Source organism: Falco punctatus (assembly GCF_963210335.1).
Source record: "Falco punctatus genome assembly, chromosome: 15".
Lineage (NCBI taxonomy): Eukaryota > Metazoa > Chordata > Aves > Falconiformes > Falconidae > Falco > Falco punctatus.
Window position 1 is genome coordinate 11,969,400 of NC_137595.1, and position 26,742 is coordinate 11,996,141.

Sequence of the window (26,742 nt, forward strand, 5' to 3'; positions counted from 1 at the left end):
ACATGTGGCTGTGTGGGCCTAAGGCGGGATTCGGCAGCTGCGCAGACACTGCTGCTCTTTGCTTCTCTGTGCGGTTTGGGGACAGGAGGCTGGGTGGCTCTTGGTGGGGGGGTTCTTCAGAGCTACAATTGTCCTTTTGGTTATGATCACCTCAAAATTCACTATTATTATGATGGAGAGCAGAAAGACCAAAATGAAGTCCACCAAATACTAATGCCACCCCCTGCCCACCCCAAAACACCTGGGGAAACATTGATGTTTTCTTTACAATGGTATCAGTCTGAGGGGACCAAGGGTTTCTGTTGCATTAGAAACTATTTTAAATGATAGAGATTGCTGCTGAGCAGTGCTGAATTGAAACAACTTCTTTCTTAAAAAAAAAAAAAAAAAAAAAATCAGAAAAATCCCCCACTCATTCCAAAAATATCAGACCAACATTTTCCCCTACTTTCCAACAAGATATTTTTCTCTGGGGAAATAAAAATATTAACCAACTCCAGTAAGCCCATCAGGAGGGGTGTGGGGAGCAATTTTTAGCTTTCTTTCAAGGTGTGGATAGACAGTGGTGTTGAAGATGGGTAGTCCACACTGTTGTTTATTATCTATAATAAGTAGCATCCAGAAATCTCAGTTAAGGATCAAGTCCTAATGTACTAGCCCCTGTACAAACACACAGTAAGAGAGTCTCTGCCCTGAAGAGCATACAATCTAAAAATGGTCCCTTACATGGCATAATTTGGAGGGGAAGGCTAGGAATTGGAGACAGAGAAATGAGCAATTAACCTTTTTCCTGATTTCCTCCCACCTTCTAAGCAAAAGCCATAATACTTAAATGCCGAGATCATTGTTTCCAGTCCCCATCATTAGCCTCATGTTAGAATCATACTTGTTGAACCATTTAGGCTGGAAAAGACCCTTAAGATCATTGAGTCCAACTGTTAAAACTAGCACTGCCAAGTCCATCACTAAACCATGTTCCTAAGTGCCACATCTACATGTCTTTTAAATACCTCCAGGGGTGGTGACTCAACCATTTCCCTGAGCAGCCTGTTCCAATGTTTGACAACCATTTCACTGAAGAATTTTTTCCTCATATCCAATCTAAACCTCCCGTGGTGCAACTTGAGGCCATTTCCTCTTGTCCTATTATTTGTCACTTGGGAGATGAGACCAACACCCACATTGCTACAACTTCCTTTCAGGCAGCTGTATCCCCTGAGCCTCCTCCTCTCCAGACCACCCCCCCCAGTCCCCTCAGCCGCCCCCCATCAGCCTCGTGCCCCAGCCCCTTCCCCAGCCCCTGCCCGGCTCTGGACACGCTCCAGCCCCTCCACGTCCCCCTGGCAGTGAGGGGCCCAAAGCTGAACACAGGATTCGAGGGGCGGCCTCACCAGGGCCCAGCACAGGGGGACGGGCACTGCCCTGGCCCTGCTGGCCACACTGTTCCTGACACCAGCCAGGCTGCTGTTGGCCTTCTTGGCCGGCCACACTGCTGGCTTATATTCATTGGACCAGCACCCCTGGGTCCTTCTCTGCCAGGCACCTTCCCAGCCCCCTGCCCCCAGCCTGTAGCACTGTGTGGGGCTGTTGTGCCCCACGGGCAGGACCTGGCCCTGAGCCAGGTTGAACCCCCCACAGCTGGCCTCGGCCCAGCCTGCCCAGATCCCTCTGCAGGGCCTCCTGCCCTCCAACAGATCAACGCTTCCCCCCCTCACCTTGATGTCATCTGCAAATGTACTGAGGGTGCATTTGATCCCCTCATCCAGGTCATTGATAAAGATATTAAACAGGACTGGCCCCAATACTGGGCCCCAGTACTGAGCCCTGGGTAGCACAGAGAGACAGCTTGGCAGTGAGTCACACTGCTGATGTTGACACCATTCACCTCAAGAATATAGTCCCCAGGTGCTATTCTTCCATCTGCAGCAATGACAGAATCTCTCAAGATTTTCTCAGCAAGTTTTTCCTATTGGGCTGACTTTACCCTCAGCTATTTTCATACTCAACTTCTTCCAGGTCTTCTCAGTGAATTTCAATTGTGTTCATTTCAGCCATAAGACTAACTGTCTGAGGAAGGTCTTCTTCAGTCTCAAAAGCTGGAATAACTAGTCCAGGCTTTGCAGACCCTAGTGATACCACAGCAGCTGTGGAGCTTTCTGCTACAAGCAATGATCCTCCACTTGGTACCTCTGGACCCTTGGGTGTGGGGGATGTTCCTTCCCTCTGGAAATGGGATTCTTTTTCTGCTGTAGTTCAGATTTGTATTTCTTGAAACCAGGACACCTGTTCTGCAGATGAGCTTCTAGTTAACACCACTGCATTGTCTGCTGACTTGCTGCCTTGAAAGTACAGAAGACAATCAGCTTGTCCAACAGGTTTCTTACTAGAAGGCTGGACTTGTGGCACTGCTGGAAGGAGAGCTTTTTCTGATCCAAGGACAAAAGTTATAGTCCTGCTTGAAGTTTTCAAGGCATTTGAAACAGTACATATTGTCCACAGGGGGTGCCCATAGGTTGGAGCGGAGCTTAAAGGCAGATACAGTGGATGAGTTCATAGTCCACTTCAACCTGGAAGTTGTGGAGATGATTGTCCAGTAAGAGGTGGAACTGACCAGATTCACAGCAAAGTTCACTAACTTGGGATGTGTGTTCTGCTATGGGATCACCCATGAGAGCCGCCATTAGGCACTCTTGGGCCACTAGCAAGGAAACTTGTCATGAAGCAGCTGTTTGTCAGAGGTCCTCTGTAGGCGCCAGGGGTGGGAACATGACTCCCTCATCCCTGGGAAGGGGACAGAGAAGGTGAGGGAAGCCCAGTGCCAACTTGGCCTGTGACGGTGGCTGTATGTGGCTCCTCCACCAAGTTTCTGGATGGGGAAGAAAGCTGAAACCTGTGAGAGAGGAGGCAGTGCATCCACCCAGGTGCCTTGCAGCCACCCAAGTGTCTGTCCCTCCTGCCTGGTGTGGCACTGCTCAGCCCCATGTTCTCAGGCTGCATCCCCTGGACTGACCTAGTCAGACGCTGGTGAAAAGGCAGCAGCTGTCCTGGGCTGAAAGACACTGCGGACCATAACCCACTCCAGCATGATGGCAGAAATTACAGGGTGCAGGGAAAGGCAGGTGGTTTATGCTCATCTAGGAGGGGACCAGTGGGGTTTGGCTCCCACTGCCTTGCCCAGTGGGGCCACACACAATTACTGGATGTCTCTGTGCCCTGGATTCCCTGCTGATAGCAGGCACACCTTTTTTCAGGGAACTGGCTCTTTGCAAAGTAATTCCAAAAAATGGCGGATTTTTCTTTCTGGCTTTTCTTAGCTTTCTTTTTTTGAGATACTGTAGAAACTTAAAAACATGATTGAATTTGTGCATGCCTTTACTTATTGAGCTATTTATGATGGGCACAGATTTCCCTAAGTCAAAAAGCCCCCTCCCTCCTCCTTCCTCAGCCTTAGTAATCAGCTTCCTTGTGCTCCAGCCCACGCTAGGCTATTTTCCACTGTCAAATCCTCCATCATTGGTTAAATTACCTAGCTGTGTGTTGGCTTTATCTTTTTTTGGTGAAATCATATAATCTTTCAAGTCTACTTTGCCCAAGTCTCTGTCATCCTCTTAGGCCTCTTGTACACTCTGCTTCTCTCTTGGCTGATTCTGTAAAAGGTCTAATTTCAACAAGCTGCTGCTCTCAGGGCTTAAGTCTGTACTCTGATGCCCATGATAATCATCTGTGTCCATCAAGGCTCCTAAGTGCTTTGAAGCTAAGCAAATTGCAGATGTTTGGACTCCTTTGCACATGGATGTTAAATTTCCCCTTCCGCCATCCCTTTCTCGGATGCTTCCCTTTCTCAGATGCTCCCCTTCCAAATTTTGCTGCCCGTGTTTGCTGCAGCCTATATTGCCTACATGCCTTTTGTGCCACTGTACTGTTAATAAGCGTGTATTTGGCACGGGCCCTGGTTTGCCACCAGGGTGCCCTCTCCCATGTGCTAACAGCTGCCTTCTGACATGTGAAGACACGCTTCACTCAGAGTCTGTCGTGTGAACCAGTTTTAATCTAGGATGCTCTTTCCTTTTGGCTCCCCACAGAGATCACAGGACCCTGTTTAATCCAGCTCCCTGTTGGTGTATGGTTGAGTCATAGGAGGTTTTTCTGTTGCTACATCTAATAGCACTTTGCTATCAGGAGCAGAACATCAACCCGCTTGGCTGGGAGTCAGCACTGTCACCCAGCAGCTCTCCTTGTCTGGAAGTTGTTTTTATTCTTTTCTTAGACTTCTCCCTCTCTGCGTCTTTCTCTCTAAAACATTAATTTCCTCTAATTAGAACCTCCTTAACAATTCTTTTTTCCTCTCTCCTCAGTTAATTTCCTTTAATTAGAACCTCCTTAATAATTCTTTTGCTAAATCAATTTCCTCAGAACCACCCGCCATAATTTCTTTCCATCCTTTCAAAAGCTGTAGTAGCTAAGCAAATTATGCTTCTGGGTAACCTTTATCTCTTACTTGGTATTTTAAAAAAGAACTGTAACAGTTTAGACAGGCACAATTTCTCCTTCCAGAGCTATGCTGGTCTGACCCCATTAGGTTATACTTAGCTGAGTGTTGTACTATTGTATACTTAATTAGGTGCCCTAGCTGTTCTTCTGGCACCCAGGTAGGGCTGTATTTATGAATGAATTAAACATGACACTTCATTACTCTGATCAGATTTAACAGTGTCAAAATCCATCTTTTAACCACATCAAATTGCTTTCTAAGAATATGTAAAACCTCCTGCCCCTGTTAGCTGTCCTGTGAGCTGCTCCCAACTTTTTCTCTGCAGCCCTGCCAACTTTCTCCTCATGAAAAACCTTTTAAGTACTGTTTCTAAAACATGCTGGTTTTAAAAAGATTTTTTTGTTTGTTTGTAATTTACACAGTAAGTAACTATTAATGTCACAGTGCTTTTCACAATCGTGCTGTGGGGCACATCACGTTATGGACCTTGGGCCTGAGTTTCCTCTTCTACCTTATGCAGTTTTTTCCAAGTTGAGACTGTATTATGCATTTTTCTGTCCCTTTAAGATGGACCATAGGGAACCATCTTACTATGTCAGACCTTGCTGAAATCTACCAAGGATGACTCACTCAGCTTCCTGATTTTGGGAAGAAAAGGGCCAAGTGGTGGTGGTGGCTGGGAGAAGCCGTACAGTTTTAGTGAAGTCTTTTTTTACGTAATTATGAAAAAAAAAAAAAGAAGTAAGGAAACACATTTGAGCTGCAGGAACGCTCTCTCCCCACCACTGGTAGGTGCCATGCTGGTAGCTGGTTGTATTACCTTTTCTAGTACTCCTTTCTCAGGTTAGCACCTACTACCAAGCACAGATCTGATGGTTTTAACAAGTGTCGTTGCCTTGCTATAATGCATGATACAACAGGATTCAGCTTACATGAGACAGGCCAAAGCAAGCTGCCTCACAATGGGCTCTTGTGACTGCTTCTGGTCTTTGAAGCATAAGAACGTTCTCCCTCTTTTGGCTACGGCCAACGTAAGCCTGCTTCAGTCCTGATCACAAAGCAGAATGTCACCGTGGGCCCTGAAGAGTCTGCTCCAGTAAGGCAGATGGGCCTTTGAAATTTGTGAAGTGCTTTTTCCCACCATCTGACGAGACTCAACAATGCCTTAGTGGGTGGATGCCTTGGGTGCAACTTAGTACAAGTAGAGTGATCCATGAGGAATGCTCCACAGATTCTGTATGGGGAGCTCGTAGAGGCTTGTAGCTATTCCATCATTGTTAGTGCCACTTCCAGCTTTCTGGGCAGGGTCAAAACATTTTAGCCAAGCCCAGCTACTGCAGAAAAGCTGTAGTGCTACCCTCTTTCATGTTTCTTTCCTTCTGACCTTTCCAAACCTCTAGCACTCCACAAAGTCTATTCTGGTGGAAGTTGTGCAGAAGTTTTAAGATCTACTTTATTTCCTTTGCAGTCTTAATAACTATGCAGAAAACTCTATTTTCCATCACTTTCCATGGAAATTTCAAGTGGGATTGGATGGAAAAACGAAACACATTAAGGTTTTTGTTTTTGACAAAATCCCTAATGTTTGAGATGGGAATAGGACGTTTTTGGGCAATCTTACAAGGAGTAAAATGCTGGTGGTACTGGAGAGGGAGTTGTTTGGGAAGGCTAGATTTTCTAAAAAGATATGTTAGAAGGCTAAAAAAAAAAGCTGTCTGGTTCTTCTTAGAAGAGATGAGAGAGCAGGAGGAGGGAATCGCCAGGTTGGATTGTTCAGGCTGACAATCAACTACAACAGAAGAGATGCTGTTTTCTGTGCTCCTTGAGAAGCCCATCTTGCTGGTCTCCAGTCCATTCCAGCTGAGGACGAAGAATGGCTAGAGATAGAGATAGGCAATCCAGTAGACAATGTTGAAGAGCAGGAAGGCGGTGGGGAAGAAGACGCGAGAGTAGGAGTCCAGGCGGGAGATGTGAATGCGGACCCTCCCCTCCCGCCACATTCCTGTCTGACAGTCTTCAATGCAACAGAAGAACCTCTCACATTCCTTTCCTTCCAGGCACGGGGAGCCAGGTTCTTCATCGTCATCCTCCTCTATCTCTGGGGGCCAGTGCATGATGTTGTTGATGTTGATAGTGGTAAAGGATGGCATCACCTGTGCACCAGCAGGCGGCTGTAATGAGGAGGGGTAGGTGGAACAAAGGGAAGGGAAAGGCAAGAAAATATGTTCTAGACATCAAAACCCATCCAATTGGCAATAGATAAGTTCATAGCATAGATACAGTTCAGTGGCAAGGGATGACTGATCATCCCCCATCTCTGCATCAGTTGTAAATCACCACCTTGGCCTACTGTGGGTACTGTCAGCTCCCTGCATGACTGTGAGTTTCCTCCCTGGCACCCTAGGGCATAGCTTTACTCAGCAAAGATCTAATTGCTCTGATTCCCCATCTCTTTCACTAATCTTCAGTGCAGAAACAGAACCTGTTTAGTTTCAGCTGTGCTAGCCTTTTCCCTCACTCCCCTGAGCTCAGCTGTCTCTGAAGACATGGCACACAGTCCAGATGTGTCTTCTGATTGCTGTCAGCTGCTGGAAAAAAGCTGAGGAAAGGCTGTGTGTGACTCATAACCTCTTGGCCCAGGAATAAAAGGCATATTGTCAGCATCATGGAAGAGCTTTCTCCACCTGTGCTGGGAAATGAGGCTGGCACAGAAGAGATCTGTCTTTTCTGGTTTCAGTTCTGTCCCAATTCAGAAGCCTGTTTCAGCTGATGTGTCAGAAGTACCTGCCGTGAGCGTGGGCAGATCTGAAGAGGATGATGACCATTCTGGGTTCACTATCCCCACACTCTGGAGGTCTTCTGATGGACAGACCACAAAAGAAAGTAGGTTTCTGCATTTCTGTGACCTAAGATACCTCTGTAACCCACAGAGATCAAACCGGTACAAGTGGAAGAATCTGGCTTTAGGCCACCCTGTCTTAAAGTGGACATTTACATTTGGTCATGTGAGTCATCCTAAACCATTGATGAGCTGCCCAGCAATTTTGGAGAGAACACAGGGTGCCTGGCTCTGACAGGGACCTCCTTGTTTTATGGGACCCTCAGCTGCTTTTTATCGTTGTGTCTCACCTTTCAAGTGGTCAGACCCAGCACACAGAGTGGTTTGAGGACCTTATGAACACAGTATGGGTCAGGCACTAAACCTTGTCAGCAGTTTCTAGTACAGGCTCAGGAGGGATATTTCCAAATAGCTTGGGGTTCTAACAGCATCCACTTCTGCTGGCCCCTTTGACCTACCAGCCTGGCTTTCCTGTTGTTGTGCTCAAGTGGTTTCTTGTTTCCCACCAGGTAGTTGAGTGTAGCGTACTCCATGAGAGCTGCAAAGACGAAGATGAAGCACACAGAGACAAAGAGGTCCATGGCTGTGATATAGGAAACACGGGGAAGGTGCTTGCGGGAGATGGTACTCAGGGTGGTCATTGTTAGCACAGTCGTAATACCTAAGAGAGAAAATAGCTGGATTAAGTAATGAAGAGGAGCACTTCTGTCTTCTACATGCATTCAGTCCCTGTAATATCCACATTTCCCCTGTCCTGTAGAAGAGAAATTCCTCTAGTTGTCTGGTCCCATTTTTGCTCTGCTCAGCCAGATGCTGGTCTTGAGGTGCCCTCTGACAATGCTCTATGGAAAAAAGCTGTTCAAAACCCAAGTGTCACACAGGCCATCAGTGTAGACTGGCAGAGGAGTGGGGAACTTGGACTGTGTTTAAGGCTGTACACAGGAACAACTGCTTGATGATGGGAGGAGAGTCCAAAAGAAAGACATACCTTTGGAGTTGGCAGTCCTGAGGAATATGGTTCAGGTGAAGAGTAAAGTCAGGACCCTGAATTTTTAGGAAATCAAACTTCTAGTTTTTCCAGGAGTTATGTCAGTAGGACGCCCTGGGAAACTGCCCTCAGGGACAAGGAAGAAGAACAGAGACGGCAAATCTTTAAGGACACTTTTCATAGAGTGCAAGTGCTCTCATTCCCCAGGTGTAAGAAATCAGGAAAGGAAGACAAGAGACCAGCATGGATTAGTCAAGACCTGCCAGTCAAACTAAAGTGCAAGAAGGAAATGCACAGGCAGTGGAAGCAGGGACAGGTATCCTGGGAGGAGTACAGGGACACTGCCCAAACTCCACCAGTGCATGACAGCTGCAGCCCAGGCTGCCTCCAATGTTGATGTCACCAGTTAGCTCACTTGCATTGGTGGCCATCAAGTACAGCATTGGATACCCTCTGGTAGGGCTGTCTACTACCTGGCTTAAGAAGTTATCCTCCATGCATTCCAGGAGTCTCCTGGATTGCCTACAGCTTGCTGTGCTACTTTCCCAGCAGATGTTGGGGTGGTTGAAGTCCCCCAGCAGGATGACAGCCTGCGAGCACAATGCCTCCTGTAGCTGGAGTAAGAAGGCTTTGTCAACGGGCAACCCTTGATTGGGCAGCCTGCAGTTAAAAACCAACAACAAAGTTCCCTTTGTTGCCTTCATCTCTTAATTCTTACCCATAAGCTTTCAACCTGCTTGTGGCTATTCTTCAGAGACAGCCCTTCACAATCTATCAGTTTTTTGACATAGAGGGCAAGTGGGTAGGAGATGATAAGAAATCTCTTTTGACTTGAACGTGGCTTGGAATTGTTTTTGCAGCAGCAATAATGCTCACAGACCTGTTTCCAGAGGTAAAGTATCAGGAGCCAACAAAGGATCAGCTGCAAGAGTTGGTATTGTGATCTCATCCATTGCTTTTTAAGCTGTGGAGAAGAAGCAGGAACTCTACCCGTTTCTCCTTCTCTAGCATTCATCTAGATCCACCTGCCACCCCTATGGCTCTGGGTGGGAGCATGGCAAGAGATTTTCATATTTTCCTACTGTATTTGCATTAGCAGATATGATGTGACTTCCTGTATATTTGAAATGCCAATGGAACTGGTCCAGTTTACATCTCCCTAATGTAGGCTGGCATGCTTGAAATGTACTAGGGATCATTTGTATGAAGTACAACGGGCTGTGGAGAGAATTCATTACTCTTGATGAGCTAAGGTCTCTTCCCACAGAGAGGGGCCCCCCTGCCTAGGGGAACTTTCCTTTGTGTTTTGAGACCACCACTGCAGTGGGTGTCAGCCATGCAGAACATTTTGCTTCTTGCTGTTCGTTCCTTTCCCAGCCATGGACTATGGTGTACCCTCAACTGGAAATGACACCCCACTCCTCCTCCTGCTCTCTCCATGGGCACCAAAGAAATGGATTTTGTTTGGAAGGTGGGGAGAGAGGGTCAGAATGAATGGGCTGCGAATACCTGGCTTGATGCTGATGGTCCCTTACCTTTCCTCTCCCCACAAGAGGTCTGCAGGCAGGGCTGGGAATGCTATCTCAAATTAAAGGGAAAGTCAGTGGCATTGATGGGAAGCAGAGCTTGCTGTAAAATGCAGATACAGCCAAAGTGCATCCAAGATTTGTAGATCTCTTTAGTGCCTATCGGCAAAGAATTCAATCAACGTAAGCATTTTCCTACCTCAAAGAGCCACTGCAGTTGCTGAGAAAATCTAAACAATAGGCAGAGCTGTTGCCACATCCTGAGCTCCCTCGGTGGGGTGAATGACAGAGAAAGGCCTACAGGGCTAGCCCTGTGCCTACAGGGTTCCACATCCTGCCAGAGCTTGGTACTCTATGGATATAGCCCAGCAACTTTGTTCATTACCCTATAATCTTCATGTCACTAGTCCTACACTGAGACCTTGAAGAATCATAAATAGAATCACAGGACCATTTATGTTGCAAAAGACCTCTAAGATCATCAAGTCCAACCATTAACCTAACACTACCAAGTCCATCACTAAACAATATCCCTAAGCACTGCATCTACACGTGTTTTACATACATCCAGGAATGGTGATTCTTCCACTTCCCTGGGCAGCCTGTTCCAATGCTTGATAAGCCTTTCAGTGAAAAAAATTTCCTAACATCCAATCTAAACCTCCCCTGGTGCAACTTAAGGCCGTTTCCTCTTGTCCTGTCGCTCGTTACCTGGGGGAACAGACTGACCCCCCTGCCTACAGCCCCTGCCAGGGAGCTGCAGACAGCGGTCAGGGCCCCCCTGAGCCTCCTCCTCTCCAGACCAGCCCCCCCAGTCCCCTCAGCTGCCCCCCATCAGCCTTGTGCCCCAGCTCCTTCCCCAGCTCCGTTGCCCATCTCTGGACACACTACAGCCCCTCTACATGCCCCTTGTAGTGTGGGGCCCAAAGCTGAACACAGGATTTAAGGTGCCACCTCACCAGTACAAGGGGACGGGCACTGCCCTGGCCCTGCTGGCCACACTGTTCCTGACACCAGCCAGGCTGCTGCTGGCCCCCGTGGCCACCCGGGCACAGGGCTGGCTCCTGCCCAGCTGGCTGTTGACCAATACGCCCACGTCCTTTTCTACCAGGCCGCTTTCCAGCCACTCTGCCTCAAGCCTGTAGCGCTGCGTGGGACTGTTGTGACCCAAGTGCAGGACCTGGCACTGAGCCACGGTCCCTTGGCATGATCCTCTGCTCCAGAGCATGTCTGCTGGAGCGGCATGCCTCAGGGACTTTGCTGAAATGATGGTGACACTGTGTTTTAAACTACCACCTTCACTCCTGGCCCTGCCTACACTGAGTCATGAGGAAATGCTTGAGAGCACATGCATGTGCAGGAGCCCTTTGGCCAGTATTGCAATGCCACAGCTCACCTCTTCCCTCTCCCTTTCAGTGCATAAGAACATGACATTGTCAGCTTGGAAAAGGCTGTGTTCAGGTCTCAGATCAAGATACGAGAATGTTGTACTATCCTGAAATAATCCAGTGGTCCAAGCCAGCACAGCTTCAACATTCAGTTGAGCTTGATGATAGTGTTATAAACAGAAAGATGGAGGAGTGGACTGTTCTCCAGTAAGCGGAATAATGCCAGAAAATGGCAAAGTGCTTTAGGAGATTTTGTACTCCAACATTGCCGATCTGCTAGCCTTGCAGAGTTCAACAAGTATCACACATGCAACAAACTGTCTCTTACCCAGAGATGTCCTGGCAGGTGTAGAGTCTCTCTTGATCCAGAAGGAAACCCAGGAAAGAACAACAGTCAGGATGCAGGGAATGTAGGTCTGAATGGCAAAATAACCCATACGTCTACTTAGGTCAAAAGAAACTGTCATCACCATGTACTCCCCTAGGAAAAAGCAACAGAGACATGGGAATCACAACATGCGGCTTCCTAAAACACAAAAACCAGCAAACTTTCAGAATTTTTAGTGTTTCTGATGAGGTTTTCTTGTTGTTTTAAGTGCCTGGCTAGCTGGCTTTGTGGCTGCCCAGATTGTTAGCTTCATTGGTAGCTGTGTGGCTGGCAGAGTAGGTTTGGTGGCTCACTGGCATTGTGGCTGGCTAACTGGTTTTGTGGCTAGTGGACTCTGGCTGCCTGGCTGGCTCTGTAGCTGTCTGACTTAATGTCTTTGTGACTAATTTAAGAGTTGACTTTGCTGTTGCCCAGCTGGCTATATGCCTGGCTGGCTGTGTGTCCATCAGACTCTATTTGTACTGGCCTGGCTGTGTGTCCACCAGGCTGTATTTGTACTGGCCTGGCTGTGTGTCCAAGCACACTGAAAATCATCCAGTCTGGAAAAGTTTCAGGGAAGAAACTATACAGAGAGTATTCATCTTCAGCTGATTGCTGCAAGGGTTTCTTTTCTATAGAAGCTATTTAGCTGTAACAGGCTACATGGCCTGGCTTGCTAACTACCTACCTGAGCTGTGACAAAGGAGATGTTCTTCAGTCTCTTTTCATTGAGACTCTGGTTCTGTCCCTGGAAAAGGCATGTGGTGCTGTACATCCTAATTGCTCATTTAGCAACTTAGAGCTGAGGTTCTTCCTCATTTTCAGAGGCTCCTAGTGAGTATTGGAAGAAAGCCACCCAACAGCTCTAGGGTTATGATGGAGTTTGCAAGCAATTACCAAAAAAGAGAGTTACAAATGTCAGACAGCCACTGGTGCATTCAAGACACTTTCACTGCACCAGTTCTTGTCCCAGTTTGTGCTGCCTTTCTACCCTGTTTAGAGGCTGGCTGCCAGTGTTGGCAACAGCAACTTTCTGCAGAGCTGTGGAAGCACTACCTGAACTTGCTTGCTTCAGAGGGCTTAAAAATATGAGCTCGCCCCACCTGCAGGAATCCAAATAAGCTCTCCTCAGTTTGCTGTGGGAAGGAAAGGGGATGTGAGCTACTATGAAGAGGAGGAGGAGCTGAAGGGTGCCCGTTCCCTGGTTTCTTCACACATGCAGCCTTGTTTCTGTCTCTTAAGGCATAATTCAGATGTTATCAGCCACACAGAACTTTACAGAAGGAAAGACTGAGACCTGCAAGTTCTGATTTCCCCATCCCTGTTCCAACGATAACCATCACACAGGAATCACGTAATATGTGCATACTGCAGCAAGAGGGGATCTGAGCTCCATCTCCTCTCCCTCCTGACCCTTCAATTAGGGATAGGTTCATTCACATCAGCATTGTCACCCCACAGTTCAGAGACGTCGGTGGTTCTGGCCTACCCCTGCTTCATCTTTCCCTCACCCTTCATGTCCACCATTTCTACTCCTTCTAGCAAAGGTCCATCCCTTCATTCTTACGTTTCTCTAACTGTGCTGTTCCTTCCCCAACAACCACTGAGGAACTGTCTGATCACTCCTTTGCCACCCATGAGGTTGCCAACACACTGCTGTTTCTGTGGGCTGTCTCCCATTGCCTCACCTGCCCCAGTCCTGAGAATTTCTGAGGTGTTCCTCAGCCCCGTGAAGTCAAACTGGTAGAGCCTCCAAGTGCGCTGGTCAGAGACTTCAATGGAGTAGCGCCTCCAGCGATAGACAATCTCCTCGCGTGGGTAGCCATCTGGGAAAAGGGGCAAGGACGTCAATGAAAGAGTAGGTCATGTGCCTCCACCTCATTCACCACCCTGACAGCAAAAGTGCTGGCATCTCACTTGAGCTGTTTTGTAAACATGAAATGTTCAGGCAGGTATTTCTGATGCCTTTTGTTTAGTATCCCATAGGCATCCCTGGGGACAGCATCTCCCCTTGCGGGCCACTTCACATCCTAGGGATAGGAAAAGCAACGCTAGAAACAGAGCCTTTCTAAGGACTGCACTGCTGGAATGAGACTTGGGTTGGTGTAAGAGGACTCCCCCAGCCTTAAATCTTTAAGGGTTTTAGTTCCCTGGAGCAGCACGGGGGATTCACTACTCCTTGACTACCTTCCCTTCCCAAGCATGAGCACACCAGGAATACAAAGCTGCCAACATGGGAGGTAGCATGGCTGTGGCTGCTCTGACTACCTCTGTATCTCTCGCCCTGGGAGCTGGTCTGTGTAGAAAAGAAGGGGGCATTCTCCGTGGAGAAGGAGACCTGGCTCCTGCAGGCTAGAGCATGGCTTCTCCTGGCTCTAGCTTTCTTGACAAAGAAACAAACCTCCTGTGAAGCAGGGACCTTGACACCTACGAGAGATTTCCTCAGAGGAGAGAAGGAGTAAAAGCTTGGCAGCTTACTGAAAGTGTGTTTCTAATTATCAAGCATGTATTGCATGTACCGTTAATTAGCAAAGAACAAGGGATGGTGGGAGACAAGGGGATGGTATGTCCTCAGCATGCTGCCCCCCTCTGCAGCACCTTTCAGAGCCATGTGAGCAGCATCTCTTCAGTGGCAGGGGAAGCAGGAGAAGTGAACCCGAGCTAAGATGACTAAATCAGATTTCCAACCAACGTATGAGGACAGGAATCTCCCTTTGCTTCCTGAAAAATTACCAGTGGAGATGTGCCAACATCAGCAGCACTCTCCTCTGATGAGAATGGACAAGTGGGGACTGTGAGGGGAGGTCTAAGTACCCCTCCTTTGCAGTGGCCTTGGGTGCAGGGTGCAGCCTGACTCTGGGCTGAGGTCTGGAAAGCCAAGCTGTCACCTCAGAGAGCAGGAGAAGGGGGAAGATGCAAGGCAGGACGGGTGCCATTTGTCTGCCAGCTGAAGGGATATATTCTGTCTAGAGTGACCACAAGGTCAGTGAACTAATCACTTCCAGCCATGCACCCAAATTAAGGAGAAGCTCAGAGGTGCTGTGAATCTGTTCCTGAAGACCTCTGCTAGCCCAGGAGCGGGAGGATGTTTCAGGGCATGATAGGTAATGGGACAGGAAAATATCATTGGAGATCAGGTGAAAAACATAGCTAAAAGGGAGGATGGTCTCCCCAGAAGAGTTTTACTCTACTGACTTTCTCTACTTGCTTTCTAAAACTATTTTAAAAATATGTATACTCACAACTGGAAAAAACCAAAGGGCAGGAGTGAGTGTCCATTGGGAAATTCTGCAGCTGCAGCAGACATTCAGCCTCGATTGTCAGCCTGAGAGAGGAAGAGAGAGAAAGGGAGACTGAGATTTTGTGTTGGTGAAGGTGGCTTGATTCCAGCACCACAGAGTGACAGAGAGATTCTCACTCCCTTGAGAGAGAAACACTGATTTGTTGAAGATCAGTCTGTTTGCAGGAACATTTCAAAACAGCGGCAAAACAAAATACATGTTTGGATATTTTCAAAGTGAGAAAAAACATCTTATTTTCATATTTTAAAAGTCTTTTTGTTTAGTGAGCTTTTCAGGTTCATTTGTGGGAGTGAGAATTTATGGGAACAAAAGCCAAATGTTTATTACCAGAATTAAATAGCTGGACTGACCCACATACACTTTTAAAGGATTTTGGTTTAGGGAACCATTTATAGTTTTGACTTTTTTCTAGGTATAAGACAGAAAATCAGTTTGATTTTTATGGAAGCCTGCATCCTGGGAAGAAGCAGCCCATTCTGCAGCCAGTACTTCCTGTGTACTCCCATCAGCACTGGGACACATCTCCACTACTCTGTCATAGGGCACCTGGAAACCTCTGCTTTGACCAGCTCCTTTTTCCCTCACTTCAGCAGCCAGCTACAGTGCCTGCTGGATGTACCTGAGCGTGTAGAGCACTTTTCCGTCATTCCAGATGCGAAGGAGCTGATTAGGTGTAGTTATCCAGTGGGAATCAGCCCGCTTGGAGTTCCTAAAAAAGGTATCTGGGATCCAGATGCGGCTCACCATGTTGGTGTTCAGGGTGAGGGCTTTCAAGGTGCTGTTGAAACGAAGACGCCGGTCATACCACGTCTGAGCAAAGAAGATATCAATGGTGTATTCCTGTGAAAGAGAAGGAAGAACATGTCTTGCTGAGAGGAATTCAGGCAAAACAGAGCCCTGTCCTCTAGTTTGCAGGCCACTGTTTTGGAGTCATAGCCAGAACGTTTGCTTTTTAAGTCTGGGAGCAGGTATTGGTGACCACTGACACCTTTTCAGGCTCATCTTTAGTTCAGGATCAGGACATCCATGGCACACTTTGGAAGAGCCAAAGACTGTGCTGACTGGTGGGCTGAGCTGTAGCATGTTTGGCCTGACCCATGCCTGGAAAGCCAAGGCCATACAAACAAGGGCTTGGGTCTCCTCTTGACAGACAGCTCAAGCCAAACACTCCTTCTAAGCATAGGCATGAAGGGGCAGTGTGGACACTGCCTGAATCGAGTCCTAAGTTCAGCATCTTTTCAGTACACGTTTCAAACACAGGCAAGGAAAGCTGCTCACCAGCTTACGAGGGAAGGCAAGCAGCCAACTCTGTTATTTATTAGGATACAGCCCCGCAATGCTACATACACCTAATTTGTACATATAGCAATAGCAGTATTGTGCATAAATCTAGTGAGAATCCACCCCTTGCTGCAGGACTTACACTGTAAATGTTTTATATGGAAAACTGGAGCACTATGGGTTCCTGGGCAGATACCCCTTGCTGAAGATTAGAAAAGGAAGCTGGGGCAGGGGCTGCTATGGACCCAGCTCTTGATGCAACCAGTTCAAAATCTGGAGTCTTTTGCAGACAGAAAACAGAGTTTGTACCACAAGGACCTTTTGTTTTGGTGAGAGAGAGGGTGTTATAGCTCACCCATAACTAGCATTTCTAGGAGGCAGCTCCTGTCTCAATCGGATTGGCAGTAGTCCACCTCATTAGCCCACCATTCTGCTGCTTGCTGCTACTGCTCCTTACCCTCTTTTTCAGCCTGCCTGTGAATGTCTTAACTAGTGCCATGCAGGAGCGTGTCTGGCACTCAGTGGATGTCCGAACCAGACCCCCAAATCCAGTTTCACCAGCCCATATTAAAGGCTGCCACTTGTTCCTGACAGTTCCTCCCTGACTTGGACTTTGCTCCCTTTCACTCCTGTCAAAGCTGCCTGACCACAGAGGCATCACCTCCCTCTCTCCTGTGGCAAAGATGAACAATGTCTGACTTTGCCATCTCTCCCTCTCATTCTCCTCCTCCCTCTATTGATTTATCTCGGTGGAATTTTTATGACTGCAGCACATCCTCCCTTTGCTGCCCTTGCTGCTGGTTCAGAGCTGACTTCCCAAACCATGCCATTTAAATAGATGCTGGGGCTCTTAGTGCGCTCCCTTGGACGGTGTGTCCTGCTGGGGGCAGGCAGAGCAGGGCAACGCGCGACTCCCTGCTTCATTTTCCTTGCCCTCACTCCACTGTCAGCCAACCGGTGATGAGTGATTGGTACCAAAACCGTCCCTAGCATAGGAATGAGATCATGAGAAAAGAGCATTTGCCATCAGGCAGTCAAGTCATTCTCTGGGCTGATCCTTCACCCTGGTTAGACACAGGGATGAGCAAGGTGCCAGGGATGAGTTCCTAACATATCTCTAAATGGAGACAGATGCAGCAAGTTCAGAGTGATGGCATTGGCTCTACAGTTCATTCAAAACAGACATGAGGAGACACAGAGTTAGGATAGCAGCAGCCCTCAAAGCCAAGTGCACAAGTATGGCCACTACCTGAAAACAGAAGGTGGAAAGAGCACATTCCAGCATCTGAATGCTCTGGATCGCACTGGGTACTGCTTGGACATAGGACATCAGGTTGTAAAACAGTGAAACAAAGCCCATGGGTGGGCAAAGAAGCATCGGCACAGCAGGAACAAGATGGGGTAATGGCAGCCTGAGAAAATGACATATGGGGGTGGGTTGACTTTATTCTGCTTGGGGCCATTTTCTTTTCCTTGCCAGCTGTTGAGGCCAAAATAACACAACATTTGACATATTCTCCCCCAGCCCTGCAATCCCAGTTTGAGCCAGTATGAGCTTACATTGCTCCTCCTAAGCAGTATCTCTGGTGTAGATGCAATGATAAATCCATGTTAGATGCCCCTATGAGTCTCTTAACTCCTGACTGGAATCACTTGTGAGATCTTGCTTCTGGCCTGGCAGCTCAGGTTAGATGTCCTGCTGTAAAGTTCAGCATGCAGGTCTGGGATAACCAATGCTAATGTTTCAGGAGCGTGGAGGGTCAGCTAACCCAGGAGTTTAGTATTTGTTGTCAAGCCCAGATTTTCAGAAGGGATCAGCATTAAAGAGCTCCTCTTGTGCCATTCTTAGCCAGCCTTTGCAAAAGGTGTAGTGCACAAGTCATTCAGCTCTTTTGAAAAATCTGAGCTGTTATTGTCACTGTCCTGTGGTTTGATCTAATTTCAGTGGCTATTATTAGCACAGCTGTTCATGAGGAAGAACTTATGAGCTGAGCTGGCTCCCTTGCCTCTACATGGGGAACCCACTGGGAAGTGTTGGCATTTCCAAATGTATTTTCATTCAGAATTATCTGAGGCAAGATTTATACAAAAATGCTCCAGCCTTTGGGAGCACTTTTACCCTTCTGATTCTCTCCCCCATCCTGCTGCAGGGGAGTAAGCAAGCAGCTGTGTAGCGCTTAGTTGCTTGCTGGGGTTAAACCACAACAGTTCCTGAAGATGTTAGCAGCTGTTCCCATCAAGTGTGGTTTGCATTGATGCTGAAGAACCTTGCATGGCTGTGGTTCTGCACTGATCAGCTGTGGGACGGCTCTCGGACCTTTCTTTCTCTGAGCATTAATCAGATCCCACTTAGCTGTAGGCATCTGACCAAGGTGATTAAATAGGAGGTGTTTGATCATGGGCTCCCTACAGTCATTGCAGAAGGATAGGCACTTCTGGAGAGAGATCCCAGTATGAAGCAGTCCAAGTTCTGGAAAGCCTCACACTCTTAAGGACCTTAGAAGAGTCCTGGCTGATCAAGGCTGAATAGCTGAAGTTTGGCAGGACAAGGTCAGCCCCTAAAACATATGACAGTACTGTTTCTTGCACTCCTGTAGTTTCTCTCTGCCCTGGTTCATTTTCAAGCATCAGAAACAGACTTCTCAATACCTCAGTTTACACATTTGGAAAAAGGTTATTGTAAAATATGCCTCCAACATTACTGTACCATCTGCTATGCAGCACATGGATGTTGTTACCTTCTCTGTAAAAGCATGGGCTTTTAAAAAGTTTTCAGCAGAAGAGCTAGTGAAATAAGAGGAATTGCTCTAACAATTAGGTCATGCCGTTTGGATTACACATGGAGTAGCACACACATGTTGGCATGCACACCATATTACATCAAACTTCAATCATAAAATAATAAATCAAACTACCCGTAAGGCAAACATTGAAGACTGCCTACCCTAAATACTATCACACGAGTTTATCCAAAGCTGAGGAACACCCTGAAGCATCACCGCTGCTAGCTGTGTGGGCTCATGTTGAACTCAGCCTTTCAGCGTGACCCAGCTGGCTCTTGGTCACCATCATCACCTGGCACTGCTGCACATCACTGATCAGTCCTTGTTTTCCTCATGTGGGCAACACAGATGCTGATGGAAACCCAGTCCCAGAAAATGGTAAAAATCTCAAAACATCTAATGGAAAAAAACCTGTCCTGTGAAAGAGGATTTGTGGGAAATAAGGGGATGTGGATTTGACAAGAATATTTCATCTTGGAAGAAAAAAATAAAACAATAACAAAAAGATTTTACTGTGCTCTCAAAGCCTTTCATTTTTAAAAGCATAGTTTAAGTGAAAAGCTATGAAATTTCCATGTGAAAAGTCATTTCAAAGAAAACCCCCAAATTTTCAATCCAAAAGAAACAGGTTCAGTAATCAGCCAGTCCCCTGCACAAGAGAGTTGGGAGCTGGGCACTGTTCTGGTTGTGTGCTACCCTAAGCCCTGTTCCTTGGGTCATCCAAGCCCCAGCCGTCCTGCCCTAACCTTCATGGCCCAGGAGGATCTCCTTGCTCCCCATCCTGATGTCCTGGTACAACAAGGACATCCTTGTTGTACCTGGCCTCAGCTTGCTCCTTCCTGTGCCCCCTCTCTCACCGCTGTATGTGGACACAGATGGAGAATCAGCCCATATTTCCAGTTGCATTTGGCCCCAGGAACTCTACTTTAGATGAAGTTCCACCCCAGGTTCAGAGCAGGTATGAGTTAGGGCTACCCAGCTGCAGACTAACAGCTTGAACTCACAGGGTTAGCATGACACAACTTGAAATTAGCAGTGTGTATTTTCAGGTTAGCTTATAAACCAAATAAACACAGCTATGCACTGCCAGAAGATCCTTTTCAAATGGCTCAAAGCAACTTTGTGTGTGCAGTTCAGCTGAGCCCTCTCGAGGGTGCAGTTAGTGGGATACAAAGGAGTTGGTACCCCATGGTTCCTCTGTGTCTATGAACTTCCTTCTCCGGGTTCCTTAAAAGCTCAGCTTTCTGACAAATGCCAAAGAGAGAAGCAAAGCCATGAGATGGAAACGTCTTAGATATCTTCCTAAATTAGGATAAAATTAAGGATTTAAAGGTGTTTTCTGCAACGTCATTTGTATTCAACAGCAACAAGACGACCTCCAAATAGAGAAGACAGAGACCTGGAAACAGGTTCCTCCGTTTTCCTCTGATGGACAGATAGTTTGGAAAAATCCTAAATAACAGTGGGGCTGAGAGATTAATATCCTAGCCAGTCTCATTCTAGCTTTTATTGTTCTGGTATCTGTTCTTACAGAGCCCACTTCCCTCTGCACCTCCAAGCAAATCCCTCGCTGCCGTACATAGAGCAGGCTGCTTTCCTGGGAAGCACGGCCAGCATTTCAGGTGGGCTGATGTGAATCTGATGGATCTGTGCAGTCAGTCACAGAGCTAAGGAGAGCAAGTATTACAGGCAAACTCTTTGGGAAGCTGCAATTCATGAAAATCTCAGGAATTATTGGAAGAGTACCAGAAATGGGGTATATTTCTTTCAAGGGCTGGTAGGTCACTCTATGCAGCTCGAGGCAAGCCAGGAAGCTTCTCCTCCAGTCTCCCTGTTCTGCAGAACAGGAGTCAGCCCAAGCATCCCTGCTTCCAACAGAACTTTACTCAGAAGCTCCATACCCCCACAGCCCTGCACAGGTGAGCATTTTCTTCTCCAGAACATTCTACGCATCCCTCCCAGCCTGAAAACATCTCTTACAAACCCTGGGGTGCTCCCAGCAGCCAGCTCTGTGTCCCAGGGAATGCGCTTAATAGCAAAAAGTCTGGAGACACTCTCCAGGCTAAATAAATAAACTAAATAAAATAACCTTATTTTAGAATAATCTTCAAATCTGATGCACACCTTCTTGTCCCCACAGCTAACGGGCAGGAACGTGCTTCTAGCATGACACATGCAAGCACTCTCCAAAGGCAGCAAGCAGAGGGGACATGCGCAGACAGCACATGCTAATGCCTGACACTGACCACTTCAGCGACCAGCTGGGCAGCGTCAGGCTTCTCTCAGTTCTCCCAGCAGCAGTGTGAGACACCTTGCTTGTGGATGCCTCTGTGTCCCTGCTCTGGGTGAGTTCTGTCTCCCCAACACAAAGAGCAATAGAATGAGAATGTGAGTTTCCTTATGCTCCCAAGGTCCTCCTCTCTCCGAATCGGACCCCAGAGAGCTTTCTGGACATGATGCTGGAGTGACAATGGGAGCTCACAAGGACAAAAGGAGCAGAGCTCTGGTGATCTGTATTTTCAAGGTGACACACTGAACTTCCCATCTGTTTCACTTCTGCAGCAACACTGGCAGTGCTGTCCTTGTCTGAATGTCTTTTGCCTCTGCCCAGGGAATCTCAGTTGAGACAGCGTTCTTTTTATAATACAAACTTGCTATTAAAAACTATCACCATGTCCTGTCCTCATGCCAGGAGCCTTCAAACAAGACATGCTGTACATGCTGCTCTCTCGATTTCAAACTCCCCATTCATGGCTTGCTCACCCATTGGAATCTCTGCAGATGGGAAGTGGACAAGGCTTTCAAAACCTAGTACTGGCTTCTGAGATCTCTGCCTGCCTATTCCCACACACCTCTGCTCATGCCTGCTCCCATGCATGGGCAAACAGCGACATCTAAAAGGCAGGCTTTTATACTCATGACAGCCAACCACTCCAGACTGCTGCTTCTCCCCCAAACCCTTTCTTGTGAGCTGTTCCCTTATACCACCACTTCCAGTCCTTCAGTGATGTTATCTCCTCACATGCAACCCCAAGATGGCTGCGTGCCATGGTGTCCGTTCCTCTATTCATTGGAGCATAGCCTGGCACAGGGAGTCTCTCACTGTGAGCCCCAGGGGCGTGTGACATAGTGTGTGTTTTAGCATCTGATTAACAGTCATTACCCAAAGGATCAAGGAAAGTCCTTGAGTCGAGACATGACATCAGCCAAACTCTGGTTTACAGAAGCACCGTCTGTCTGCACTGTCCCTGGCGAGGTTATTAGGCAGTGGCGTGGACACAGGATGCTATATGCAGATGGGGCAGATTTGAAGAAGATACTGAACACTTCACTGAAGTATTATGCAAAGCAGTACAGGGAAGGAGCCATCTCCTTTTAGTTTGTTTTTTCACCACTCTCAGGACAGGACATGGCCTGGGTGGAGAGTCACGTGTAAGCACCTTCTGATGCAAACAAGGATGCAGCCCAGTTACCACGATCTCTAGAAAATGTCTAGGCTGCTGCAGAGCAAAGCCACACTTGTCCAAAGTCTCATTTGCGTGTCAAACCTTACCGCTAAATGCTTAAATGCTCCCCAGTGTTGGGCTTGAAGCAACTTTGTGCCCGAAGAAGCAAGCAGGTGGGGGAAGAGAAGAGGTGAGGACAGAATCACACAGGATAACTGGAAGAGAATACTTAGCACTTTGGGCAGGTGCTCTTGTTTATTTGTCCTTTAAGCTCATGGGGTTCTTGACAAGACAAAAAGAAATTTCCTTTAAAAGGGCTAGAAGACAAACCTCACTGCATACAGTCAACTTCCCAAGATTGGTCTTACCAAGAACATCTTGGTGAGATTCAGATGGGAAGCTGGAATTTCTTTAATTGCATTTCCCATTCCCATGCCACCCACTGCATTTAAAATTAAACACTGGGATGGGCAGTCTAATAGTACCCAGGACTGGGAAACCAGTTGCTGCAGCTCCCCTGTAATAGACAAAGGAAGGCAGGAGGTCCCATGGACCCCCCAAGGTGTCCAGTCCTTAACACTCCTGAGGAGGACTTTCTGGGATGGTGACATCTGTGAGTCTGTCATTGGCTGGGAACATGATCTGTTCCTCCAGCACTGACATGTTCCTCATCTCTCTGTCCTTACAAAACTCCTGTCCTGGGCTGCTGGATTCCTGCTCAGTTCGGGAGCTGGATGCTGCAGCCTCACTGCCTCCTCCCTAGGATGAAGAGGCAGGAACGAGAGCAGTATCCCGTTGTGACAGCAGGGAAATGGCCCTCAGGTGAAGCGAAGGAAGGCAGAAAAGTCCTCCAAACATTCAAATGACCCGAATGCCTTCAACTGTCAGAAGCATGTGGCTGTGTGGTTTTGAAGTATTAGAGCAAGCATCTTTCTAAGCTTAGGGCTTGCCAGCCGGGCCTGCCTCCCTGCCACCAATCTCATACCTCATACAGAAGGGACCACCACTGGCATCACCACCGGCTTTGCCAGACGCCAGTACAGCCGACTGCTGCTGCTGGCTCACCAGATAGACTAAGGGCTGGTAAAATCAAGACAGCGTCTGAAATTTAGGGTCTGATTCTTATTTACATTCAGTCCCTGTTTGGAAGGACTGAGGGTTTTGGAGAAGTAGAGTAGTCCACAGTAGTCTGCAGACCTTTGTAAAGGTCTCAGCACCTTCCCTGTCTGCTCAGGGACTGAAAACCCACATCTGCTGCTCAGTTCCCTTTGTTGTGTTTTCATCTCTCGAGGCTTTCTTGGATTTTCCCTCTTTTCCCTTTCCTCCCTGTTCTAGCCTTCTTTCCTCCTGCTCCTCTCCAATGCCCTCTCCACACTCTCTGTGGCCTGTAGCTCACCACTCTGCTTCTCCGCCTCAGCCAGAAAGGTATCAACACCCTGCCCATACCCCTCCTCAAACAGAAACAGCTTCAATTGTAATGGCCCTATTCGAGCATCACATAATTTTCCAACCTCTCCCCACCTTCTCATGGGACTTTGCTTTGTCTAGTAAGGCTCTCCAGGGCACAGACTGCCTCTCTCTATGGACTGAGAGGTGTCTAGCGATCTCAGCTGGATAGCAATTGTCATGCAAAGGGAACAAAGTCCCTCCCATTGCAGTCCTAGCGATGAAAAAATTGCTACATAAGCTGTGCTTTGAGGTCAAGACAGGAGGGAAAGGGTGGCAGAGGGAGGGAGCCTTAGGAGCTCTGCTTTCTGTGTGCATCAGAGCCAGAAACTTCCTTCCAGTGCAGGAATTGCATGGCATGGCACAACAGCATACAAAGCCAGAGGGATAAGAATGGGCAAACAGTGTCAGGCAGTGCCCCTCGGTCCCAACAGGCTCCTATGGTGGCCAGTCCCAAGAGCTTAGGGACAGAGTACAAGGAGCAGGAAAATCACTACAGCCTTCTGCTAAATATGCTGTCCTCCATGAGAAGCCCTTGCTTCCAACAAGCGCTGAGCTCTGTCAAACCACCTTCATGGGCAGCACATTGACAGGGTGGAGAAGCCAGCAGACCTCAGAACCTGTGCTGAAGAAGTGAGGCACACCACTGGCTGCAGGGACTGTGCTGGGCCTGGGAGATCAATGACAGGCTGTGGTGGGCTAACAGGCTGCACCACATGAGTCACGACACAGCACAAAGCATCACAAGGTAATGCCCTGGCTGGGCAGTATGGTTCAGTTCTCCAAAACCAGTGAGTCAGGACAGCACCTGAGAGGTCCATCTCCCAAACCCTGATGCTACTCTGTCCTCCTCCCACCAAAACGGGTCTGAGAAAGCACAGTGCACCTGAGTCCCTGGGATGCCACCCATTGTATGGAAATGCTTATGCTGGCCAGGAGGAAAACCACTGTTTGCCTGTGTAAATCCCTTTCTAATCCTCATCCTCAAGGAAAAAAAGCACATTCAAAAAGTCTGAGAAAGTTCTGCTTTCACAGAAGGGAAAGGTTTTGTGCCCTTTGCAGAAATCGTCACTCCTGACACTGTTCTCTCCTGGCTCCAGATGAAGAAGGAGGTGGGGACAGTGTACTCTGCTCCACTGACTCTTTCAAGGAAACCTGTTTCATGTTGTCTCTCATGCCCATTTGCTGTGCTTGCCAGCTTTCTTGTCCTGCCCTGCCAGTTCCTTGATATAGCTTCTTCTCCCTGCTTCATTTTGTTTTTCCTTTCACAGTCTTTTTCAAGCCACCACAAAGTCACGGCCCAGCCCTAATGAGATTTCAAAGGAGCACCAGGATGAGGAAAGCAGCTGGGAGAATCAGGTTACAAAGAAAGAACAATTTCTGTCTCCCCTGTTGGATATTTGAAGGGCAAAGCAAGCTGGACTGCAGTTACAGAAGGGACACCAGGCCAGCTGATTCTCCTTTCCAGGCATACATCCACACTTCAGGCTAAGTGTGGTGGTCATTTGGAAACCAGGACACCAGCCACCGGGCAAGCAGGACCTGCAGAGCTCTGCTGCTCTGGGCTGCTCACGTCCTATGGCACCTGGTGGCTGCAAAAGACTCTCCTCAGAAAGCAGGGGCTGGTATTCCCAGTCTTTTTTACCAGCTCCCAACTGTTTTGTAGAGACCCAGCCGCCTGCAGATGCCTCCTTTAAAACTCAACCACCTTACTTTACCCAACTCCCCTTAGATGGCTTTAGGACATCTTTGGGGAATAAGCGAAAACAATGAAGAGGTTTTCTGCACAGAGGTCTAAGGGACGTATTGGTACAGCTTGTATATCCCAGAATTATACATGCAAAGAAACCAAATAATTTTGGCTCTTGAGCTTAGTCCAAGGTTCCTGGGAGCTGGACAGCCCATCTCCTCTGCTGCCCCTTACCAAATCCCAGCACTTGGACCTGCCTTTGACTTTCTGAGGTAGCAGCAACACTGAAGTATTTTCATCTCCCCTCTTGCTGATCCCGTGAGAGAGCACCAGCATCCAAGCAGCCCCCAACCTCACTGCTGCAGAACTGGACTGAAGCTTGCAGCCAGCTCCACAGGAGGCTGCATGCAGAGCTCACATCCAGCCAGCCGTGAGCAATCCCGCGGAAGGGAGCTTGGCTCCATGCAATGGCTCACTCCTCCCTTGCAGTGCAAACTGGGTGTCGACATCCCCATTCCCAGAGCTCCTTCTATTCCCTGCCTGCTCTGCAGAGACCTTCTCTCCCCAAGCCTCCTGTTGAGATTTACTCTGCAAATCCCTCTGGCACACTGCCCCAAGCCATGTCACCACTGTGGCTTTTTGTTCTGGCAGGGGAAACCAGGGTCCATCACGCCTTCTCACAGGGTGCAGGGTCACGTGAGAAGCTAAGGCTGCAAGCTCTGGACAGGTTTGTCAGTCTACCACTGCCAGACCACAAAAGGAAATGGTTGTCTTGAATATTACGGTTCTCTTTGCCTTCAGCTTTTCTTTTCACGGAGCAAATGAAGAGATCAGCCAGTTATCATCTTAACTTCACCCTCCTACCTCCCTGTGACTGTAGGAACAACCAACTTAACTCCCACAAATCCTTCCCACTTCTCTATCCCATTGCTCCGCTTCCTCTCCATGTCCTCACTTACACTGCTAAGGTGGCTGTGGGTGTCTGTGGAGGAATGACAGACCAAAGGACACAGGCCTGGTCTGGCAGGTGTAACAGGTACACTGAAAAAGCTGGAGGGAAAGAGAAGCAGATCAGGGGGAAGTGTCAGCAACAAGGCTTACAACATTTGCAAAGCCCCTGCTCTGTCCTTCCCTGTTGCCCAGCCACATGGAGACAAGGTGTTCCCCTACTCACACTCCCAAGTGTTTTAGCTC

General features: G+C 48.0%; 1 protein-coding gene across 1 annotated transcript in view; it reads right to left on the reverse strand.

Annotated features, from left to right (window-relative positions):
• Positions 1-566: 566 nt before the first annotated feature.
• The window catches only part of LOC308053799 (gamma-aminobutyric acid receptor subunit gamma-4), a 42,301-nt gene continuing 16,125 nt past the window's right edge, over positions 567-26,742 (reverse strand). Inside the window, exons 4-9 of the mRNA XM_080365524.1 lie at positions 15,522-15,742; positions 14,843-14,925; positions 13,289-13,426; positions 11,562-11,714; positions 7,790-7,992; positions 567-6,663 (exon numbers count right to left, since the gene is read on the reverse strand). Of these exons, the coding sequence (XP_080221650.1) occupies positions 6,370-6,663; positions 7,790-7,992; positions 11,562-11,714; positions 13,289-13,426; positions 14,843-14,925; positions 15,522-15,742 (1,092 nt within the window). The 3' untranslated portion in view covers positions 567-6,369. The remainder of the gene's footprint in view (positions 6,664-7,789; positions 7,993-11,561; positions 11,715-13,288; positions 13,427-14,842; positions 14,926-15,521; positions 15,743-26,742) is intronic.